The 22,230-nt window shown below is 43.8% G+C and overlaps 2 protein-coding genes across 7 annotated transcripts in view; both read left to right on the forward strand.

Annotated features, from left to right (window-relative positions):
• SCMH1 (Scm polycomb group protein homolog 1) overlaps positions 1-15,292 on the forward strand; it is a 39,125-nt gene extending 23,833 nt beyond the window's left edge. For 4 of the 6 annotated variants that reach the window (XM_083369299.1, XM_083369298.1, XM_083369300.1 and 1 more), the window contains 8 exons: positions 749-981; positions 2,074-2,200; positions 2,907-3,107; positions 3,856-4,038; positions 8,654-8,785; positions 11,686-11,889; positions 12,548-12,690; positions 13,404-15,292. In XM_083369299.1, coding sequence (XP_083225425.1) covers positions 749-981; positions 2,074-2,200; positions 2,907-3,107; positions 3,856-4,038; positions 8,654-8,785; positions 11,686-11,889; positions 12,548-12,690; positions 13,404-13,529 — 1,349 coding nt within the window. In that variant the 3' untranslated portion in view covers positions 13,530-15,292. The remainder of the gene's footprint in view (positions 1-748; positions 982-2,073; positions 2,201-2,906; positions 3,108-3,855; positions 4,039-8,653; positions 8,786-11,685; positions 11,890-12,547; positions 12,691-13,403) is intronic. The other 2 variants (XM_083369301.1, XM_083369302.1) reach the window with 2 other exon arrangements.
• Positions 15,293-17,421: 2,129 nt separating this feature from the next.
• On the forward strand, positions 17,422-21,441 carry SLFNL1 (schlafen like 1; the record flags this gene model as incomplete). Its single annotated transcript, XM_083370111.1, has 3 exons — positions 17,422-17,838; positions 19,807-20,478; positions 21,319-21,441. The coding sequence occupies 3 exons, from the start codon at positions 17,422-17,424 to the stop codon at positions 21,439-21,441; spliced, it is 1,212 nt and encodes a 403-aa protein (XP_083226237.1).
• Positions 21,442-22,230: the final 789 nt, after the last annotated feature.

Raw genomic sequence — 22,230 nt, forward strand, 5'->3', positions numbered from 1 at the left:
TTATTGTACCCTGCCCAGAGTCACCTTGTATGAGATGGGCAACCATATAAATTTGATGAATAAAAATAAAAATGTTTAAATCCCCAGCAATGCTGGCTTGGGAATTCTGGGCGTTGAAGTCCACACCTCTTAAAGTTGCCCAGGCTGAGAAACACTGGTTTTGTGGATTTCATACACTCATAGTAGATATGCACCCTCCTGCTGGCTGAAACTAGTGTATATTATTCAGAGACTTAGCCCCCTAGAGATGGCTTTAATGAAGTCCACCGGTCTTAAAGGTGCCAAAGTTGGTGGCTCAGTGGGTTAGGATGCTGAGCTTGTCGATCAGATGGTCGGCAGTTTGGCAGGTCGAATCCCAAGTGCCACATAATAGAGTGAGCGCCTGTTTCTCGTCCCAGCTTCTGCCAACCTAGCAGTTCGAAAGCACGTAAAAATGCAAGTAGAAAAATAGGGACCACTACGGTGGGAAGGTAACAGCGTTCCGTGCGCCTTTGGCATCTAGTCATGCCAGCCACATGACCACGGAGACGTCCTCGGACAAGCGCTGGCTCTTCGGCTTTGAAACGGAGATGAGCACCGGCCCCTAGAGTTGGAAACGACTAGCACGCATGTGCAGGGGAACCTTTACCTTTACCTTTTTACAAGCACACCAGCAGAATGATTGCATGCCTTTAGGTCTTCCGGACAGAGTTTTGAATGAAGCTTTGGTGGTCCTTGATCATCTCCTCTCCTTCCTCTTTTATGCCAGTAGTCATTCCAAAGACCCCATTCCCTGCCCCTGATGTGATTTCTGAAAAAAGCACCATACACAACAGCACAAAGAGTATCCTGGAACATCCGCCTGGACAAAGAGGATGCAAACCTGGTCGTAAAAGAGGCCGGACACCCAAGGTGCTGACCAGCCATCCCAACCCCAACCCTTCCAAGGCAGTGGAACCTTTAAAATTCCCCAAAAAGAGGGGGCCAAAGCCTGGTGGAAAGGTAGGTGGTCAGTGTGTGGGGCTGAACTATCAAACATAGTCCTCCTTCCTTGATACGGTCACTGCGGCAAGATAGTTGTATGCCCAAAGATAGAGGAAGAATGTTTGCTTGCTGATTACCCCGGCTTTATTTTGCATAAATAACTCAAAGTGGCAAACATATCTAATACTCCTTCCTCCTTCTAATTTTCCTACAACAACCCTGTGTGGTGGGTTGGACTGAGGGAGAGTGATTGGTTCCAAGACACCCAGCTGACTCTCATTCCTACTAAAGAACTAGAACTCACAGCCTCCTGGTGATTGATCCAAAGTGACCCAGCCGGCTTTCATGCCTAAGGCAAGACTAGGAGTCATGGCCTCCTGGTTTCTAGGCCAGCATCTTAACCACTACTAGGCCAAACTGGCAATTAATTAATTAATTAAAAAAACTTTGACTAGATACAATATACTTTTCACATATTCCTGCTTACTATCTTAAAATCACAAGAAGGACTCTCCAGCACTGAAAATTTCGAAAGAGCTTTAATTCTAAATCTGAACAGGCTGTGGACTGGTCAGGGTTTTTGATAGGCTGCTTTCAAGCTCCATAGGGCAGGGGTCCCCAATCCCCGGGCCACGGCACACTACCAGGCTATGGCCTATTTGCAATTGGACAGTGGGCCTGCGTACAAGTGCGCATGTGCACAAGTGCGCTGGCCCACTGCCCCTGCGAGTCGAACTACACACCTGCTTACACGGCCTGGTTCCCTTCTTCCCCCACCCACCCCCAACCAGGCCGCCAACCTGCAAAGGTTGGGGACCACTGCTGTAGTGGAAAAGCAGGAAGCAAAGACAGCCAACTGCTTAAAAGCTTTGTCACCGCTATAAATCGCAATTTTTATGCCACGCCCCTTGGTAGTTGCTGTTGACTCAAGATATTTTTATCGCTCATTAGGCTTCATACACTTTTGTCACAGAGACACCGTTTCCTCTTTATGTTCCCAACAGCCTGTCCTTGATGCTGTAATATCAGTTCTTAACAACGTCTTCCTTGTACCCAGTAGACTTTGTTCTTCCACTGAAAGCCATTAAACTTTTTTTTTATTATTTTCAGAGAAAGCCGCGAACGTTACTAAATCCAGCACCCACTTCCCCTACAACTAGCACTCCTGAGCCTGACACAAGTACGGTACCACAAGATGCAGCTACTATCCCCAGTTCTGCTATGCAGGCTCCTACAGGTAAGGAACTGCCTCCTATTACTTCTGAAAGTTCCTGCTATCTTCTGGTGGGGGGGGGGGAACCTGGCTCTTCCTGCAGGCATTCTGCTGGGATGATTAGTGAACTCATGGCAATGTTAACATATTTTGAGTTTTGTCTTCCCCTGGTGTGGCGGTTCTATTATCTTGATTGTGTAGTTTATTATAGTACTTTCAAATTCATATTCTTGGTAAGCCACCTGGAGTCATTTAACACCTGGACGGAATGAGAAAGCAAATAAATGAACAAATCTATAAACAAATGACAAACCTAATGAGGGAGATTTTTAGAAGGTAGCAACTCCATACGATAGAGGGGAAAAATAGGGCAAAAGAATGATTGTCCAAGATGATTCTTTTGTTCACGTAACTGGCATCAAACTAAAAATATTGGACTGCTTTGTGGTTGACCTGTTTAACGGCACAATTTCTGCAGGAATTACAAGGCAGGGTTTCAAGGTGAATTCATAAGCACATGAAGAACAGTGTATCTTTGTTGCCATCTCACAGACTAAACATTGTTTTTAAAAGGTCACTTTGCGTTTACAAATGTTCATGCGTTAGGAATTAACCAATAGAGGATAAATGTTACTACAGTCCTATGTGTTTTTTTTTTCAAATTAAGCATTGAAGGCTTCTTATGTGATTGCTTGTCGTTTCTCCCCTCTGTCTCCCCCCCCCCAACTAGTTTGCATCTACTTGAATAAAAACTGTAGCCCTGGGCCTCATCTGGACAAAAAGAAAATCCAGCAATTGCCTGACCATTTTGGTCCAGCTCGAGCGTCCGTAGTCCTGCAGCAAGCAGTCCAAGCTTGCATTGACTGTGCTTACCACCAGAAAACTGTCTTCTCATTCCTTAAGCAAGGCCATGGAGGAGAGATTATTTCAGGTAACACTCCTGTTGTTGGGAAAATATCTCCCAGGAAGCGTGTCTGCTAGCCACCATCTAGCCATGAGGTTCTAACAGTGGCAGTGCAGCATCATGTGCTTTTTAGAAACCTTTGGAGCAGGGCTGGGCGACTGTGGCCCCTTTATGACCTGTGGATTTCAACTCCCAGAATTCTGGCTGTGTCAGGAATTCTGGGAGTTGAAGTCCACGGGTGGTAAAGGGACCAGAGTTGCCCAACCCTTACATTGGAGTAATGGAGTAATGTTCTAGTCCCGTGGTGGTGAACCTATGGTACGAGTGCCACAGGTGGCACGGAGAGCCCACTCTGTGGGCACACGCGCCATCGCCCTAGTCCTAGGCCTTCAGCTGGGTTTTATAAAATCTTTTCGCTTTAGGCCTCTGCTGCCATGGGCAAAAAAAAAAAGGTTCAATCAATAATTTTCAACTTCTCGCGGGGGGGAAAAAAGATCTCACAAAGTTGGAATTAATTGATTGAACTTTTTAGTCCCACCCAGTCTGCCGTTACCACCGCAGCCATGCCCACCCAATGGGCCACGCCCACCCGACACACGACGATACATAAGTGGGTTTTGGGTTCTCCAAAAGGTTCGCCATCACTGTTCTAGTCATTAAATCCGGAAAGCATTTTATTAGACTGAATGACAAGTGGACGCAGGGGGGGTGTTGAGCTTTGCTGGTCATCTCTTTAAAATTTTATATATTTGGCTTTGTCGGTTTCCTCTTTCAGCTGTGTTTGATCATGAGCAGCACACTTTAAACTTACCTGCAGTGAATAGCATTACCTACGTCCTCCGTTTCCTTGAGAAACTGTGCCACAACCTGCGAAGTGACAACCTCTTTGGGAACCAGCCCCTCACTCACCACCACATGCATCACTCCAGAGAATATGACCATGACAAATACCTTCCAGGTAAGAATTGGCTGGGAGAGTTTTCATGCTAATCTCTGCAGGTGGAGTAAAGTTTCGCCAGACAGATTCATTCGTCATTTTGAACCTGTTCCTAACACACACACACACACGCCTATTCTTGTGCGCCTTTTTTTAAACTTGGAGCAAAGCTTACACAGTTAGTTCTCAACTCATGACCCATTTCAGTCGTAATTCGTGACAGTCGTAAAAACAGATCACCCACCCGACAGAACTGATTTTATGACCTTTTTTGCAGTAATCGTTAAGCAAATGCCACGTCCCAAAGCAACTGCTGGAGTCTTAAAGCAAACATTGTAGTCATGAAGCGAGCCCACTGTTCGCTTTGGGGCATTTTGTTTTCCTGAAAACCAGTAGTAAATACTAGTTTTCAACAAAAATGTTATAAAACGTGGTGATTTGGCCATGGACTGCTGCAGTGCAATCTGGCTGTTGAGCACCTGACCTGCGATCGCATAATTATAAAGGGGGTGGGTGGGGTGCCTGTCCAAGCTTTAGAACCAGGTCACAAATACCTTTGGGGTAGTCCAGAGGTTGGCAACCTCGGCTCTCTTATGACTCATGGACTTCAACTCCCAGAATTCCTGAGTCAGCAGGTTGCCTACCCCTGGGGTAGTCCATCATAACTCTGAATGATCACTAAGCAACCAGTTGTAAGTCCAGGACTATATGTATTTTATTTTACCTGATATAGAGCTGAACATGTTGATAGGGCCGTTCCTTCTAATAATATTATTTAAGTGCCTCAGGGTCTATGTTTTAAATACATTATCTGAGACAAAAAATACAATGACAGACTTACTATTGTTCATGGGTTGTTGGTGGGGGTAACAATGATATCTGACTTGAAAACTAAAAAGCAAAGTGTAACATTAAAATCTTAATTGAACAGACCAGCTGGGGGAAGAGGGGACCGATGACTCCAAATGTCTGTTGAAATGGAAGTTTATATCATTCATTGCAATTATTTCACTTGGGTCATTTGCAACATTAGCATAAATGTCGGTGCCTTGCCCAGACTACTTCAGATGTCGTAAATTGGTCAAGTTATTTCAGGAGAATCTCTGGATGGAAATTTGTTGCATTAAGTTGAGATTCCATTAAGTTGAAGTTTCACTTTATTTATCTTATGCTTGAACAGCTTTCAGAAAAATAATGCTTTCCCTTGAATTCCCTTTGAAATGCCAAAGATCTGGTATGTGGGTTTTTTAAAGAACCCTGAATTCATCCAGTACCTTTGATATATCCTGTGGAAGCTGCCTTAAAGACTGACCATTTTTATTACCTTTTTACATTTTTTCCCTTTTCTCTTTATGATGGGATGGCAGAAGGAAAAGTAAGATGGATGACGTGTAATGATATTATATGTAACTAGCAAAGGCAATGAAGCAAGAAATAATAACTATATATACAGGTCTTTTGTCTTGGTCCTCTGACAGCTTTGTGCAGCTTAGCTGCTTTTTCATTCTAAGAAAGATGTCCAGAGAGTCCTCAGCAGTATTTTAATTGGGCTAATTTATTTATTTATTTTTATTTATTTAATAATATTTATATACCGCCCTTCTCCCGAAGGACTCAGGGCGGTGAACAGGGCAAGAATAAAAAATACAGAATTACAAAAGTTAAAAAAGAATTAAATATATGCCCACTAAAAACAGTAAATACAATATTAAAACAACAATAAAAAACCCCACCAATCCCCCATTTGTCTGGCCTACTCCAGCTATGCATTTCTATTTAATACAGGCAGTCCTCGACTTACTACAGTTCATTTAGCGACCGTTCAAAGTTACAACGGCACTGAAAAAAGTGACATTGTTTTTCACACTTAAGGACACTGCAGCATCCCCATGGTCATGTGATCAGAATTCAGACGCTTGGCAACTGACTCGCATTTATGGCAATTGCAGTGTCCTGGGGGGGGGGGGTCATGTGATCACCATTTGTGACCTTTTGACCAGCAAAGTCAATGGGGAAGCCAGATTCACTTAACAATCGTGTTACTACCATGTTTCCCCAAAAATTAAGACCAGGTCTTTTTTCTTTTCTTTTTTCTTGCCTTGAAAAGAGGCACCAGGTCTTATTTTCAGAGGATGTCTTACTCACCTCTGGCACCGACAGCCCCACCCAGCAGGTCCACTCCTTCTGGGGCCGAAGGATCAGCTTCATCCTGCAGCTGCATTCCAGCCTGCATTTTGCAGTTAGGCCTTTCTGGAAGGCCACTGCAGCTGAGTACCTAGCTATGGATTAAATCCGTAGCTCAGTCCTCGGCTGCAGAGGCCTTCAAGAAAGGCCCGTGACTGAGAAATGCAGGCCTGGCTGCAGAAGAGGCCTCAGAAGAAGTAGGCCGGCAAGGAAAGGCCTGGCTGCAAGATGGTGGGTGTGAGGCACGTGGGGCAGATCCACATCTCCATCCCCAGCTTGATTGTTAAGTGTGTGCCCCTCAACCCAAAACTAGGGCTTCTTTTGGGGGGTAGGGCTTATATTAGGTCTACCCAAAAAAAATCAGGCTAGGGCTTATTTTTAGGATAAGCCTTACTTTTGGGGAAAGTAAGGAATCAGATGAGGAGGAGGAGGGGCCTGGAGTGACAGCAGAGTCAGAGGAAGGCTCTGAGGAGCTCCAAGACTTACAGTCTGACGAGGAGCCTGGCCTTTCTACCCGCGCTCAGGCTGAGACACAGCTGTGCTGGGAGTCTGAGTTGGACAGTGATGAAGCACAGCTGGGAAATATTCAGGATGCACGAAAACACCAGCAAGAGAAGAGAGTAGGACAGAGGAATGCAATGGGGCGGCTCCAAAGGCAAAGGAGAAGGCATCAGGAAGCCACGCCTTGGCTGAATTATCAAAGGGAAGGTGTGGGAGGTGCTGGTTGCCGAAGGCAATTGTTCGTGTTGGGGATCGAATTTCTGTCAACTGTGTTTGTTTGCCTTGGACATTGACTCAGGTCTGTGAATAATAAAAGGAGATTGGTTTTTCTTGCGGTTCCTGCCTGCTTTTTGGAAGAAGGGTTTCTCCTTGCATAACAAGGACTCACGTAAGCTGAGACAGGATATTGATAGATAGATAGATAGATAGATAGATAGATAGATAGATAGATAGATAGATAGATAGATAGATAGATATCATATATTTATGTCTGTATTTATTTATTTATTAGTTGAATTTATATACCGCCCTATTCCCGAAGGACTCAGGGCGGTTCACAGATAGATAGTGTCTATCTATCTATCTGAAGTAAATGAGCAACAGATGACAACATGGCCTTCAGACATAACCTGCTAACCCTGTCCAGGTTACAGGTAAGCATATTACTCAAGAAACACAACTACTGATTTAATTTACTTTGCAATGTTTCTTGATCACCAGAATCATAGTGAGTTTGAGCTGTGAATTCCCAGTCGGGGCTTGACATAATACTTGAGGATTATGTTACTAGAATGACTTGGAGATATCACATTTGACCAGTTAAGATGACCAATCATCAGATACCCAGGCACTATATGTAGGTTGTATAATATTATTGGTTTATTTCTTTTTATCATACTATTATTGATCCATCTTACATAGACTGAAATGTACATGTTTCTGAATCATTTCTGATTAGAGCAGCCAATAATTCCAGTGAAAATAAAATAACATTAGAACAAGTATGACAGTTTTTATTACAAAATATGAAAAAGATGGGCACTGTGTTTCTTGTACATCTGAAATTCACAGAAGATGCTAAATGGACTTAGGGAACCACGGGTAAATTTTAAATCTAATTTATCAATTTCCTGGGGAGATGGTCCCATTTTAAAACCAGCCAGTGCCAGTCTAAGAAATTTGGGTTAGAAAAGTTGGCATTGATATTCAACAAGGAAATGTTGAATATCTTGTAGCTGTTTTTTGTGTTTTAATATCGACCTTTACATGATTTTCACAAATAGCTGTCTTGGCATTTAACTTCATATTCTGAAGCTTACTCATTTCAGCCAAACAAAGAGCCCTGACATTTCCCTGTGATGAGCAAATGCTTTTTAAGAACCATTTGAAAAGCACCACTGCAAACAATCAAGGAATAATGACATGCAGAAAGCTTAAAATCAGCAATTGCACAAAACAGCTAAGGGGATCAGATTAACTATAAAGAGGCATTTTGTCATTCCTCAACTCTGTTAAGAGTGTGCAGTAGATTCCCCATTGCATGTATAAGAATTAAGATGTACTGGAAATGATGCACCAGTTTTTCACTTAGGGGAATAAAAAGATGTTTTAAAAAAATAAAATAAAAGCTCTCTTCTGATGAAGCCGTTATCGGCCCTGGAAATGCCACTGTCCCTTTCATAAAATTCTCCAGTTATTGCATAGAACAGAAGACATGATGTGATAATTGGTAACACCCAGAGATTTCAAAGTCATCCTTCAGTTCAGCGATACAGCTGTTTCTGCTGGTGGAACTATAGATCATGGGATAGACTATATAAGAGAAGAAGAAGAATCTTTATGGCAGTCAATGACCAGTCCATAGAGTATGGCAGTTCTGCTGCTCTGAGGCAGGACATTTGTTTGCCAAGGAAGGTGCTGATCTTAAGCAGGGCTTGTTCTCTCTTCCTAGACAGGAGCATTTCGTTAGACGGCTCTCTGCAGGGACCAGGCCGGGGTACAAAGAGGTATTCCCAAGATTTCCCTCCATATAGCGCTCCTCTGTCCCCCAAGTTACCAAAGAATGACCATCACCCTTTGGAAGGTGAGCAGAGCCTCTTTTCCCAGCCTTGCTGATATTATTCCTTTAACAAGCAGCATAGGTTGAAACTCATGTCTGTGTTCTACTTCTGGCTCAGCTGTGCCCTGTAGACATTGCCATCTTGACCGTGCCTTCTGCTGCTCTGTGTCAAGCAGAAGCGCTAGCAGCGGTCCACAGCATTTCCTTCACTACTTCTAACTTCTTTGGTGGGCTTCTCAGTCTACGTGCTCCCCATTATCTGTGCTTAACTATGAGAACAAAAGCCACCTTTAAATTGAAATGACTGGAACTGAGGGGGTTTTTTTCTACACTTTAGTCCAATAGCACTTAAGACTTACAGTACATACCGTTTCACAGTGCTTTACAGCCCTCTCTAAGCAGTTCACAGTCAACAATCTGGGCCCTCATTTTACCGGCCTCAGAAAGGCTGAGTCGAGCCGGTCGGAATCGAACAGCTGGCAGTCGGCAGAATTAGCCTGCAATACTACCTTCTAACCACTGCACCAGCATGGCTCTTCTAGCAATCACAATATCCTGAAATAAAACATCAGCCTCTGCCATTCCCATACAAGACATCATTCGGTTGTGTTCAGGCGGACAAAATATGTTTTGATTCCCTTGCATGTGAGCAGTTCTACCATTTCTGTGAAGATGGGATGAATGGTCTTCTCTAGCACAACCTTATTTCTCAGTGCAAGCAAGTACAAGAAGGAGGCGTCATAGGCTGAAGATGAATGTTCTGTTCCCATCTGATGTTTATGCCTACAGATTTGAAAGGCAAAATCAGGCCTATTGCCCATGACTTTTGGTCACTATTTCTTATCCATGATAATTCTATGGAACGTCTGTTTCTTATAACCTTTGGATACCAGTTGTTGAGGACAATAACAATGTCTTCATATTCTGGTGAGCTTCCCAGATAGCATCTAAGGACATACAGTACTTGGGAATAGGATTCATGGCTAGATGGAACAGGATTCTGAACTAGTTGAACTCTTACCGTAATTAATGTTGTTTCTTTCTTTATTAAGACAATTAAGTGAACCTTTAACATCTTACTTCTTTGAAAGTCCCTCAGCCTCTGTCACACAAGTTATCTGTGCCACTCATGGCCCATGGTCTCTTAATAAAACATTTCCTCTCGTGTATGAACGTATGTTGCCATAGGACTATGGGCACATAAGCATTTAGAACTATTTCAGGAGGGAAAATAGTACTTTCTTAATGCTTGCAGTAATTTGCCTTGCTTTCAGTAGGAAAGTGCCAGGAAAGCAGGACCACACTTGGAGTTACTGCATCCAGTTTTGGTCACCGAAAAGATAATTCTCTGGAGCCCTCCAATGATTCAGACAGCAAGTTGAAAAAAGTTGAGGAAAGAATGCAGAGAAGAGCAACAAAGATCATTAGGGGACTGGAGGCTAAAACATATGAAGAAAGTTGCAGGAATTGGGTATGTCTAGTCTAATGAAAAGGAGGAATAGGGCTGACCTGACAGCAGTCTTCCAATATTTGAGGGGCTGCCATAAAGAAGGGGGGGGGATGTCAACCTATTTTCCAAAGCACCTGAAGGCAGGACAAGAAGCAACGGATGGAAACTAATCAAGGAGAGAAGCAACCTAGAACTAAGGAGAAATTTCCTGACATTGAGAACAATTAGTCAGTGGAATGGCTTGGCTGAGGAAGTTGTGGGTGCTCCAACACTGGAGGTTTTTAAGAAGAGATTGGGCAGCCATTTATCTGAAATGGTATAGGGTCTCCTCCTTGATTAGAAGACCCCCCAAAGTCCCCTCTAACTCTTGTATTCTGTATAACAAAGGGAAAGTTTGTGTGGACTGTGGCTTGTTTAAAGGCTCATGGTGAGTAGCTCAAGTAAGATGAGATATTTAAAAAAAATTAGCTGAACTGTGAACACATTCTGGTTCCATTGGGAGACCAATGTGTGACACCCCTGTGGGGATATTTTAAAGATAATGCCACATCTCAGCAGATCCAAGTCTCATACACAGAAGGTGTGAGGGTTTGATTGCGTACATGATCGAGAAGCATTCCTGGCACAAGCTTTTCTGTGCACCCTTCATGTAGCACTGAACCAACAGCAGCACATAAGGAATTGCTGTTTGTAGAAATTTGGCTTTAACGTTTCACTGCCGGACTTCAGAGTTTTGGGAGAGTTTCTTCCTTAACCTCAATTTACTTTTCTGCCAGAATGAAATGAGGAATGGGTGCCAGACAACACTCCCTGTTTATTCTGTCCAAGAACTGGCACCTAAGTGCAAAAAAGCAGCGGAATTTAGATGAAGGAATGTCTAGATAGGTTCCTATTTCAATAGTCAAAGAAAAAAGCAGAACCAAGGTTGCAGGATTCTTGGTGCTTTATTTTAATGCAGTCCTGCCGTAACATGCCTAGGGAATGCTAAAATACGGTCTCTTTTAGTAAGAAAAGACTTAGCCTTTCCACTGCATTGGCTGGTCAGGAGCGTTCCAGAATGAACGTATCTACTCTTTTCCATGCAGAAGAACTTCTAGGACAGGGGTCCCCAACCCCCGCTCCATGGACCTGTACCAGGCTGTGGCATGCCAGCAAAAGTCCGCGAGATGCACACAAAACCACGCCCCCTCCAGTCCGCAGAAAAACCTCTCTCCACGGAACCAGTCCCTGGTGCCCAAAAGGTTGGGGACCTCTGTTCTAGGACATGAAGAGAGAATGACTGGATGTAGTTATATAGGGAAAAATGATCTTGAAGAACCTGATACAAAATGGTGAAAATAATTCCTCCTCCCCAACTTTCTAGCTGAGTAAATTTGTTCCACGTTGTTGGCTTTACAACTCAAGATGTTTGTGTGCACCGCAACACCCATCACTGTTGCTTGCTCCCCTCTCACCCATTGCTTATGTCTTTCAGGTGAAACCTTTGTCCTGAATGACAGTCTCCCTGGTCCTCTGGAGCCTCGCTTGGACCCAATCGACTCAGCCTTGAACGCCGTCAGCGTCTCCAGCCCCATCCGCAACTCAAGGGACTTCCGACTTCAGGGATACCGCCACCTCCACCAGCCCTCCAGCCTCACTCAGTGCAGCGCCCCTGCTGGGCATAGACTGGGTGCTGGGGGTAAGGCACCTCAACACTCTTTTTCTGTGAGGCAGTCTAGCTTTACTTTTGTCCTACTAATAGCAAGGCAGGGACCTGATGGATCCTGGGTGTGAAGTGGCACTCCTGCTACCCCTCTAAAAGCATTGGGTGCAAACACGGGAAGTCCTCCACTTACAACCATTCATTTAGAGACTGTTCAAAACTACAGTGGCACTGGAAAAAGTGACTTACGACTGTTTTTCATCCTGTGTAGCATCCCCCTGGGTCACGTGATCATAATTCGGATGCTTGCCAGCTGAGCCAGATTTATAATGGTTGCAATGTCCCAGGATCCTGTGACCACCTTTTGCGACCTTCTAACCAGCAAAGTCAATGGGGAAACCAGATTTATTTGAACCACTGGGTTACTAACCTATCAACTGCAGTTACTCACTTAACAACTGTGGCAAGAAAGATGGTAAAATGGGGCGAGGCTTACTTAGCAAATGTCACACTTAGCAGCAGAAATTTTGGGCTCAGTTGTGGTCGTAAGTAGAGGACTACTTGTAATTCATTCAATTTGACAGTGGCGGTTGTTTTTAAAAAGTGTCACCAGAAACCGCTATTTCAATAGCATGGATCCCTCAGCTTTTGCAGCCCCAGGATTTATTTGCATTTTTTTTATTATGCCCCCTAGGCTCTGACAGATACCTGAGTTCTCGAGACACTTCACGGTTGGGTACCCGGGATCCCTCGGCCTGGACAGTAGAAGATGTCATGCAGTTTGTAAGAGACGCTGACCCCCAGCTGGGACCCCACGCAGATCTCTTCCGGAAACACGTAAATATGCCCTCAGGATCATCTGAATTGGCCTGGGTAGTATTTTCCTCCTGAGGGAAGTGCTGTCACCCAACATATGGTTCCTGCTGATAATGCAGTTTTTAACACATTATTAATAATTCTGTGGAGGTGTTTTTTTTAAAATCCCATTTATATCCCACCCTTCTCCGAAGACTCAGGGCGGCTTACAATCTAAAGCACAATGTGCTTAGCAAGGCTCTTTCAAGGCTCTTTCTTTTTCCCCCTGAGAAGGTCAATATCTCTCAGTGAGGCAAAGTTTTGGTGCCTTCCAACAGTAAACAAGATTATTTGGGCAATATAGGATGAATATATCTGACCATCAATGATAGCATAAGAATTGAAGTAGAGAGACAGAGTAATACAGCGCAGAGATGTAAATAGCTGCTTTACTCGATGAGTATTATAAAAAGGCTGGATTCCAGTTTTAAAGACTTTCTCCAAGTAGCTAAGACAGATGCCAAACCCTAAGCCTCTAATCTCCATGTAAAGCTTATGCAAATGAAGGGCTTTTGTTAAGTGTCACTCATAATGTCAAGGCATGTCAAAGAAGTTCTTTTTTCTATGCAACCAATGTTGCAAAATTAGGCACCCCTGTCATGTATTATCTTGTAGATCAGCAGTCACCCTAATCCAGCCTCTTTTTACTTCTGACACAGCACAAACATGGCTCTCTTTCTGCTCTATGCCTACAGGAGATTGATGGCAAGGCCTTACTCTTGTTGCGTAATGACATGATGATGAAGTACATGGGCTTGAAACTGGGGCCGGCGCTGAAACTCACCTACCACATTGATAAGTTGAAACAGGGCAAGTTCTGAAAAAAAAGACTCCTGTTGGCACAATCATGGCCCTCTCAGCTCTCCGCGAAGGCACGTCAAGACGTGTCTCCCTTCTGCAGCCACCGCGTCACAGAATTACTAGGACATCTTTCTTAACCAGCGAAAGAAAGGTGACTTCCTGCAGGAGGAAGGTCCTAGGCACCCGGAACCTTTGTCGGAAGCTTCAGACGGATTCTCACAAAGGGAGAAGTTTCCTCACCTCTCCGCTGGTGGCATCTGGGACCTTATCTGACCGAGGCGATGATGCCTCCTGTGTGTGGAGCTGTGGCAGGGCCACCCTTGCATTAGACTCAGCTGTTTGGCCCTTCCTTTTTTGTAATCACAGCATCTTCTTTTGCGGCTCTCTTTGAGAAGCCCTCTTCATGCAAGAGGAGGAGGAGGAGGAGGACGTCGAGAGGTTACTCTTCTGTGCCATACAGAAGAAACAGATTAGAAGAAGCCAGCCGAGGACTGCTGCTCTCCAGATGATGCACTCCCTTGGGTGCAGGGTGGGGTGGGAGTTTTGGCAGGTGCCCAATCCAGCCAGCTGTACCGCCTGCCTGCAGATCACTCTCCTCACTTCTGCTGTTAATCACTTCCTGTATTGAGGACTCAAGCTGGCTTTGTTCCCCACACACTCACATTGCTGGCTGATAAGCAGACAATTCTTAATAATTTATTTCGACACAAGCAGGGGCTCTGTGTTTGTGTTATTTGCCATTCCAGCACTACAAGTGAGCCGGGAGGATGGGAGGCGTGTGGTCCTATCCCGAAGTGGCACGGGGCACACAGTTAAGCAACCTCCCGCCCTCCAGCTTGAACGTTTTCTACTTGCTCTTGAGATGGCAACCAGTTCAACTTTTCCCCTGGGCAATTCCACTTCTACAGTGGTACTGCTTAATATACCTTCCACTTCACCCTGGCAGACCTTCCTTGATAGCTACCTGACGGGCACACGGGATAGCAAAGAGATGCTGAAATAGGCTCCTTTTTCATGTCCCCCCCACCAATTCCAGTAGGGAAAGCTGAATCATGTTACGTGTATGCTGGAAAATAATTAATGTATTTATTTTTATGGCACTTGAGTGGGTGGCCCCATTGTCCCGTAGTTAGAGAGGTTTTGCTGCTGGCAAATGAGAAGAGGAGGAAGAGGAGGTCATAACCTGGTGCCCCAACGTTCTGCTTTTCTCCAGCTTCTCCACTGAAGTGTGCTTTGTGTCTGGAAAGCGAGTGTGTAATGCTTTTTTTCATTCCTCCAGAATAACCCTACCAGCTTGCCCTTTGGGATGCAGACAAATGAATGCCGCCGAGACTCAGTTGCTCATCGCTTGTTTGCCTGCCCTGATTCCTGAACTGGGATATGGGGTAGGCAAAGGTACTGGCCTTCCGCAGCATTTTTTTTTCTGCCAAATTACGCAGGCCGCTGCTCCTTCCTCTGGTTGCTTCTTTCTCTCCCAGACAAGGGCCAGAAGACGAGGCAAGAGGGCCTCTAAAACAAAGAATGAAAATTCACAGGCAATAAACCAGTTCCAGAAAGGTGGAGCCAGCAATGACTGCAATATGCGGGAATGGTGTGACTCGGCCATCCTCTTGGTTGTCCAGTTTCAGCCCCTTGGGGCAAGGCCACCCATTTCTGCTCTTAACTGCCTGGTTGCAGAATATCACTTCTGTAAGCAACGGCCTACAGCAAGTAGCAGGAAGAATCCTGCCAATGTTCTCTTCTGCACTTACTCTGATGATTTTGTTTATAAATAAAATTTTTAAAAAAGGATGAGTGGGTTTTTATTGGCTGAAGTTAATCACAAGACACTTAAGTGCAGGGTTCATAACACAGCCCAAAGTAAGGTTAATTTTTTTTTTTGGTGGGGGGAAATGTACTTGTTCTTACTGCACGGTCTTAGATTGGTGGGAATTAGCACTTTGCACTTTCACCCCCATGATCTGTCAGGACATTCAAAATAAATTTATTTTATATTTAGAACATTTCTTTAGCTGCCCATCTTTTAACTAATTTGGGTGGCTCCCAATCAAAATAATGACAGGTAGACCTTGACTTATCTACCAGTCATTCAGCAACCATTCAAATTATGACTCCCCCCACCCCAAAGATATATCAAAACACGTGGACAGGTTGACAGCACTTTGGAAGCTCGGTAGCCAGCCTGTATTTACAGCCATTTGCTGTGCCCTGTGATCAGATGACCGCAATTTACAACTTTCTTCCAGAAATCAATGTTTACATCCAATTTCAGGATACAATATGTCTATCGCTAACAGTGGGTTTGGTTAATGACTGGCATTTGTTTAATGACCATAGCAGAAGCAATTTGTGGCATAGGTTTGGTTTAAGCTTTACCACTTAAAGGAATACCAGCCTTATTGGTTACTTTCAATAGTAACAACTATTACTTTTCAATAGTTGTAATATCTCTGTTTTTACCTCTGCGAAATGTTTTGTTTAACAAGTTCAGGTGGAGCCAATGAAGGACATCTTTTTATATGGGGACATACCATGTTGTCTGCTGTGTGTTCAAGTGAATGTGTTAGAATTGTCACAAGAACATCTATGACCTCACAGTTTAAATTCTAAGACAGAGTTGGAACATATACCTGAGAAATAGCATGGTTAGCAGCAGCACAACTTTTGAACAAGCCTGGAGCTATTAAGAAATGTATGAGAACCAACTCTTTGTATAGTAACGAGTTTTAAGGATGTAAAACTGAAGGTAAGCCAAACTTAAGTTTGTACAGCTTTGGATGGAGTGTCAAGTTAATTGTGCTACAAGCTTAGAAATGGAAACGCTAGCTTGTGTTCATTTTTGCCATATATTCAGGCCATCTCAACGGTCTTTTCACCTCTCTTCATCAACCATAGTCGCAACATGCTTCTGGCACATGGGTGTGATGAAATATGGTAGACATGGAGTGGACACAAGGCAGATAAGATCCACAAGGATGTCTTACAGCAGGACAGTGCTTTATCATTCCCAATATCTTAAAAACAGCAGCAAAGAAAGCACTTCTCCATCTGGCCCAAATGATTTTGGTGAAATTAAGAATGATGAGAAAGGGAAGGGGGGAAAAAATGTCCCAAGTAGATGCATATATGGAATGACGGTGGCCCCTGTTCAACCAATTCCTGAATTCATAATGTTTCACTTTTTTACAACCAGGAACAGATCAATCTCAACATTCTAGTAAAGGACGGAATAAACATACAAGCAGGAATTATGCCCACAACAAGTATAGTACTAGTTGTGAGCATAATTATAGTACACATAATCATAGCCCTATTAGATTACTGAAGTACCAGAACTACCTGGGAGAACTGATAGTAAGTGCAACTAACTGATAGTAAGTGCAACTATCCTAGGGAGAGAAGTTGCTTTGTTCTGAAGAAGCTTCTCAGGAGAAATGTGTAAAAGCTACAATAGAATAGTCACTGAAAAAGATCATAAATCTACTATCTGAATTTTCATTACATGCTCTATTAAGTCAAATCTGATTGTAAACTTTTGTAGTCTATTGTTTGGCAGATAGTTGCTAAGTAACACCAGCAGCAATCTCCTATGACCAGTTTACAATTAACACACACACCCATTCTAAGTGTCAATTTTTTGTGGGTTGTTTCCCCCATAAGCTTTGATCCCCATACAGAGATTTTATGCACCTGACCAATTTGTAAGAGCAAAATTCCGTTTCTACTTTGCAGAAACAAGCCACAAAAGAAACAGGTCATTCTTGAATCATGGGCTACAGATACCTTCAAGCAAAACCAACGTAGAATGACCTAATAAGCTCTTCTGTGCTCCAACTAGCAAACCCTGAGAAATGCAACCAAATGCAAATCTTTCTTTAAGGTCTGAAAATGGAAACAGACGTAATTCCAGAAATGGTAGTAGAAACCATACAAGTAGCTGGCAATGTAGATCAGGTTCCAGAGGTAGCTTTGGAAGAAGCAAAAACTGAGGCGGAAGATCATTTTGGAGGGGCTCAAACCTATCTCCTCTACATTGGAAACTTAAACCCCAAGTATTCCAGTGAAGATCTTTGCAGCATGTTGAAGGACATCCTCAGCACGGCAAGCATCACCCTCCAAAGATACGATATTGAAGTGATCAAGAAACGTAAGCAGGCCTATGCTTTTGTTCAGGTGGCCACAGAAATCAGCCTGGAGCAGGTTCTCAAACAACTGCTGCTTGCTTCGGAGGCAGAACACAACGTCTCCAAAGAGCTTGTGCAGAAGGGAAAAAACCTTGTTGTGGGACAAGGCAAAAAGCCTGCATCTGCTACTAAAAATAGCCAAGAGGTAAGGTGGCAGAAAACTTAACTCCTCCGATATACTAGGAATTACACACTCGGGGGGGAAAAGCAGGAAAGAGGTTATATGTTAAAGACAAGAGCTTCTACGCAACACTGAGAAGAAAAAAATCAAGAAGCTGCACCAGCTAGAGCATTCTTGTATTTAAAATACTTGTACAAACGTCCATTTAAAATCAGCAGTGAAAGGTATTTACTATCGGGTTGCATTCTTGAAGCAGGCTAGAATGCTTCTCTAGTGGAGAAGGAAAGTCCACTGGTGAACAGCTACTTTAAAGTTCTCAAAATCCTCCCCTTATCCAAGCAGACTAGGAAAAACATACGCGCACACATGCGCAGGAAGCAAGGTGCATGAAATGTATGCATTTTGCTTTTTTCCTCTCCCTTGCAAGGAAATAAATAACAATAAATATTTTCCTTGCACCAGAATAGCAAGGACTAGCTTGGCTATTCTAATAAGGGACTTATTCCCTGCCACACAAGCCCTAAATCTTTTCTCTCTCAGCAAGATGATAGCACCCAAGGCCACCTTTATGTACTACAAAGTATTTCTAGCACATCCAGATTTCTCCCCTCCCCCCCCCCCCGTCCCATTCCTTTAAAATAGTATTAAAACAGAAGAGTCTAATTGTGTACCCACAATGCTCTAAAGTAAGCATGTCGCGGTAAATCTAGACATTGTTTTGAGCCTATACTGTGAACTATCAATTAGAATATCTGTTTGCAGACAGCACATTATGCAACCATCGTTTTTGTTAAAATCCCAAAAAGATTTGGGATTTAAGCATGTCGTCTGGACGCAGCTAAGTTCTCCCAGTCTAACACCACAATTCTGTATTCCCTTAAACAAGGTTTACTTTGCAGCAGACAGGGTAAACGCAGCTTTTAAGTGTTACTTCAAATGGATTTAACACAGAACAGACTTGTTTGTTCCATTTGGCTAAGTAACTCCCAAGTTATTGCAATAAACTTCAGAGCACTTTGATGCCAACAGACAATAAGAAATTTAGGCAAATATAGTCGTGATTATAATTTCAAACTGACTCATTTTATATAGGCCTCACCTCACCCTCAGTGCGGTACATCAATAACCCTCTAAATGTATTGGATTGCCACACCCATAATTGCTAAACCATATAGCTCTAGGGAACTTAACCGTTTTGGAGGGGAAAACACCCATTAGCCACAAAGTTTGGGGAAATATGTCCATAGCATACTAGGATGCAAAGCCAATTGCAATTTTTCCACAGAGACCCAAAGTATCCTATGTGTTATACCTATTAACAGTTGGCAGTTCTAAGTCAGCAAAGGAGACAAACTCAGTATTCTTCCCTAGAATTTTCGGCAATGATAGCCATTCAGTGTCTATGGCAGGGGTAGGTAGGCAACCTTGGCTCTTTTATGACTCGTGGACTTCAACTCCCAGAATTCCTGAGCCAGCATGGCTCAGCTTGGAAACTTCTCCCTTTCCCCTCAGCATGGCTGGCTCAGGAATTCTGGGAGTTGAAGTCCACGAGTCATAAAAGAGCCAAGGTTGCCTACCCCTGGTCTATGGAGATTCTCAGTCATCCAGGTCACGGGTGTCCCAAAAGGTGCTTTTTCAAAAGGCAACTGGACATTCTTTTTCCTTGAGAATGTTTTGCCTCTCATCCAAGAAGCTTCTTCAGTTCATGAAGAAAAAACAGAGAGAGTTCAGTTGCCTTTTGCAATAGCACCTCTGGGTCAGGCATTCGGCTTTCAGAATTCAAAAACCATCAGAGCCACTGCTTCAGCTGGTCCCCATTTTAACGCCAATGTTTGTATATAAAGCAGAAGAGGAAATATTGGATCTATACAGGTATGTAATTTTTATCACAATTACTCAACCGAAACAGGAACCTACATTCTTGCAAAGCCGCAAGTCCTTTTACTGGTGACATTTGATTATACGCTTGAATTTTACTCATCATGCCTACAGAGTGAGTCCATGGGAAGCAGATCAGATGTTCTTCTAGGAGGGCCCCCTGAGAGAAGGAAGCAACTGCCAAATGACAACAGAAGTAATCCCATCAGAAAAAGCGTCCGTTACCCTTGGAGGCTGGTCGACTGGCCAATGACATTTCTGAACAGCACCCGCTCAGACAGCGCCATTGTCCATAAGGAGATTGTTGGTAGAGAATGCCTGTTCTATGGAGCTTTCCTAGGCGAAGAGACGCGGAATGTGGAATTCAAACAAGGAAGCGGCGAATACCTGACCACAACACTAAAGCATCATTTGCGCAAGTACACGTGTGCCTTTCTCAACAGTGAAGGGGGCAGCCTTTTTGTGGGGGTTGAGGACAATGGCTTGGTCCGCGGCGTCAAATGCGACCACAAAGAAGAAGACAGAATTCGACTGCTCACAGATTCTCTCTTGAAAACCTTCAAGCCGCAGGTTTTCCCGACGGCCTACACACTGAGCTTCATCCCAGTGATCAAAGCGGAAGGCACGGGCATCTTTCTCAAAGTCCTCCGCCTGAACGTCCATCCTCCCAAGCCGCACGCAGAACCTCTCCTTTACGAAACAGACCAGGGGGAGGTGTACCTGAGGCGAGACGGCAGCATCCAAGGACCCCTCCCTGGAAGCGCTATCCAAGAGTGGTGCCGGCAGGTAACATTCAGATTTTGCACATCTTTGTAAAAAAGCACACCGGGGGGGGGGGGGGAGGCTACAAACCAAATTCTAGCGGTCACACAAAGAAGTAAGTTTGAGAGTGCCGTCCGATAAGAGATGGCTTACTGGTTCTCCATCATACAAAATTGGGGTGAAGGTGGTGGTGAATTGTTACAAAACTGATGCTTTTCCTCAGGAATAAATACTTTCTTCATTGAAAAGCAAGTTTAAAGGTCCCAAAGGCCACTTGGGAGAAAGCCAGTTTTACCTGGCTGCTATAGCCTTTCAAATTAAAATTGTGGACAATTTGGTCACTGATCACTGTTGTCTAAATCTTCTCTCTAGCAACCCAACAATGATCATTAAAATATCCAAGGCAACCTAGCAGTTCGAAAGCACGTAAAAATGCAAGTAGAAAAATAGGGACCACTACGGTGGGAAGGTAACAGCGTTCCGTGCGCCTTTGGCGTCTAGTCATGCCGACAACATGACCACGGAGACGTCCTCGGACAAGCGCTGGCTCTTCGGCTTTGAAATGGAGATGAGCCCCTAGAGTCGGAAACGACTAGGACGCATGTGCGGGGGAACCTTTACCTTTACTGCGCTTTTAGATAAAAGGAAACCCTGAAGAATAAAGCTTGTGTTCCAAAATAATTAAAGACATTACTCCTGCTAGGCTCACACCAGAACAAGGGCAGGTCAGACCATTTCCTTACCTTTTACAGACTGTCTGTCTTTCCTCATGCCATCCCCAGAGTCCAGCTTACAAAACGAGGTGGTCACTGAGCCACCCTTATTATTGGGAAAGGAATGACCCTAACTTTGTAAATTTCCCAGAAATGGACACAGGAAATCAAGAAGCTGGAAGTGAAAATAGACGACTTGCTGAAGGAGAAAGAAAACCTGCAACAGCAGGTACATTCACAGAACAACAGCACGAAATGCTGCGTCCTCTTGTAACATTAAGCCATGCCACCCACCATCAGCTGGAAGAAGACAGCTACGTACCCGAGTAAAGAAAACGTGGCCCACTTAAAAGCCTGGATCTACCGACGGTCATCTTGCACCAAGAGTATGGTGGCCATTATTAGACTCTGCTTAATACATGTAGAGTATCGTATTGCAACCAACATTGGAGAAAGCCATTTTTTCCTCCTCTCTCTATGTGTGTGTTATCCGGTGGATGAAAGTGATGGAAATCTCACCCCTTTTGTACATGCACTGTTGTGCATCAATACATTTCATGCTGTGGGTATTTAAAGGGGGGGGAAACACGTTTGCAACTACGTTAACCTGGCGACTTCCCCATCATCCCTCTTCTCTAACCTGCCCCTTCCTCTGTCTATTTTCACTGTGTGGATATTACTGCCATGGATCGTTCTCTCCTTAGAAACAAAAACAGGGAGTTACTGCTGGGATTTTAGGGATGTTCAAGCAGGTTAAAAGTCTAAACTTGGCTTATGACTAATATTCTTTTAACAGTTGTCCACCACCATTTATATGGGTGGATGTTTTAAGATTATAAAATAATAGCAACCTCTTCTCCATGTCTTAATGAACAGCAGACAAGTTAATTCCTTGAGTAAACATTAGGTAATGGGTCCTGGGAAGTTTTGGGTTGGCCCTTAGTGTGATTTGGGGACAGTGGAGTTGGGATGGTGCTGTTTCTCCTATCTTTTTCTAGTATTCCAGGTATCTCAGCAATAATAGGAAGGAAGGAAGGAAGGAAGGAAGGAAGGAAGGAAGGAA

The sequence above is a fragment of the Vipera ursinii genome, assembly GCF_947247035.1.
Source record: "Vipera ursinii genome assembly, chromosome: 9".
Taxonomy (NCBI): domain Eukaryota; kingdom Metazoa; phylum Chordata; class Lepidosauria; order Squamata; family Viperidae; genus Vipera; species Vipera ursinii.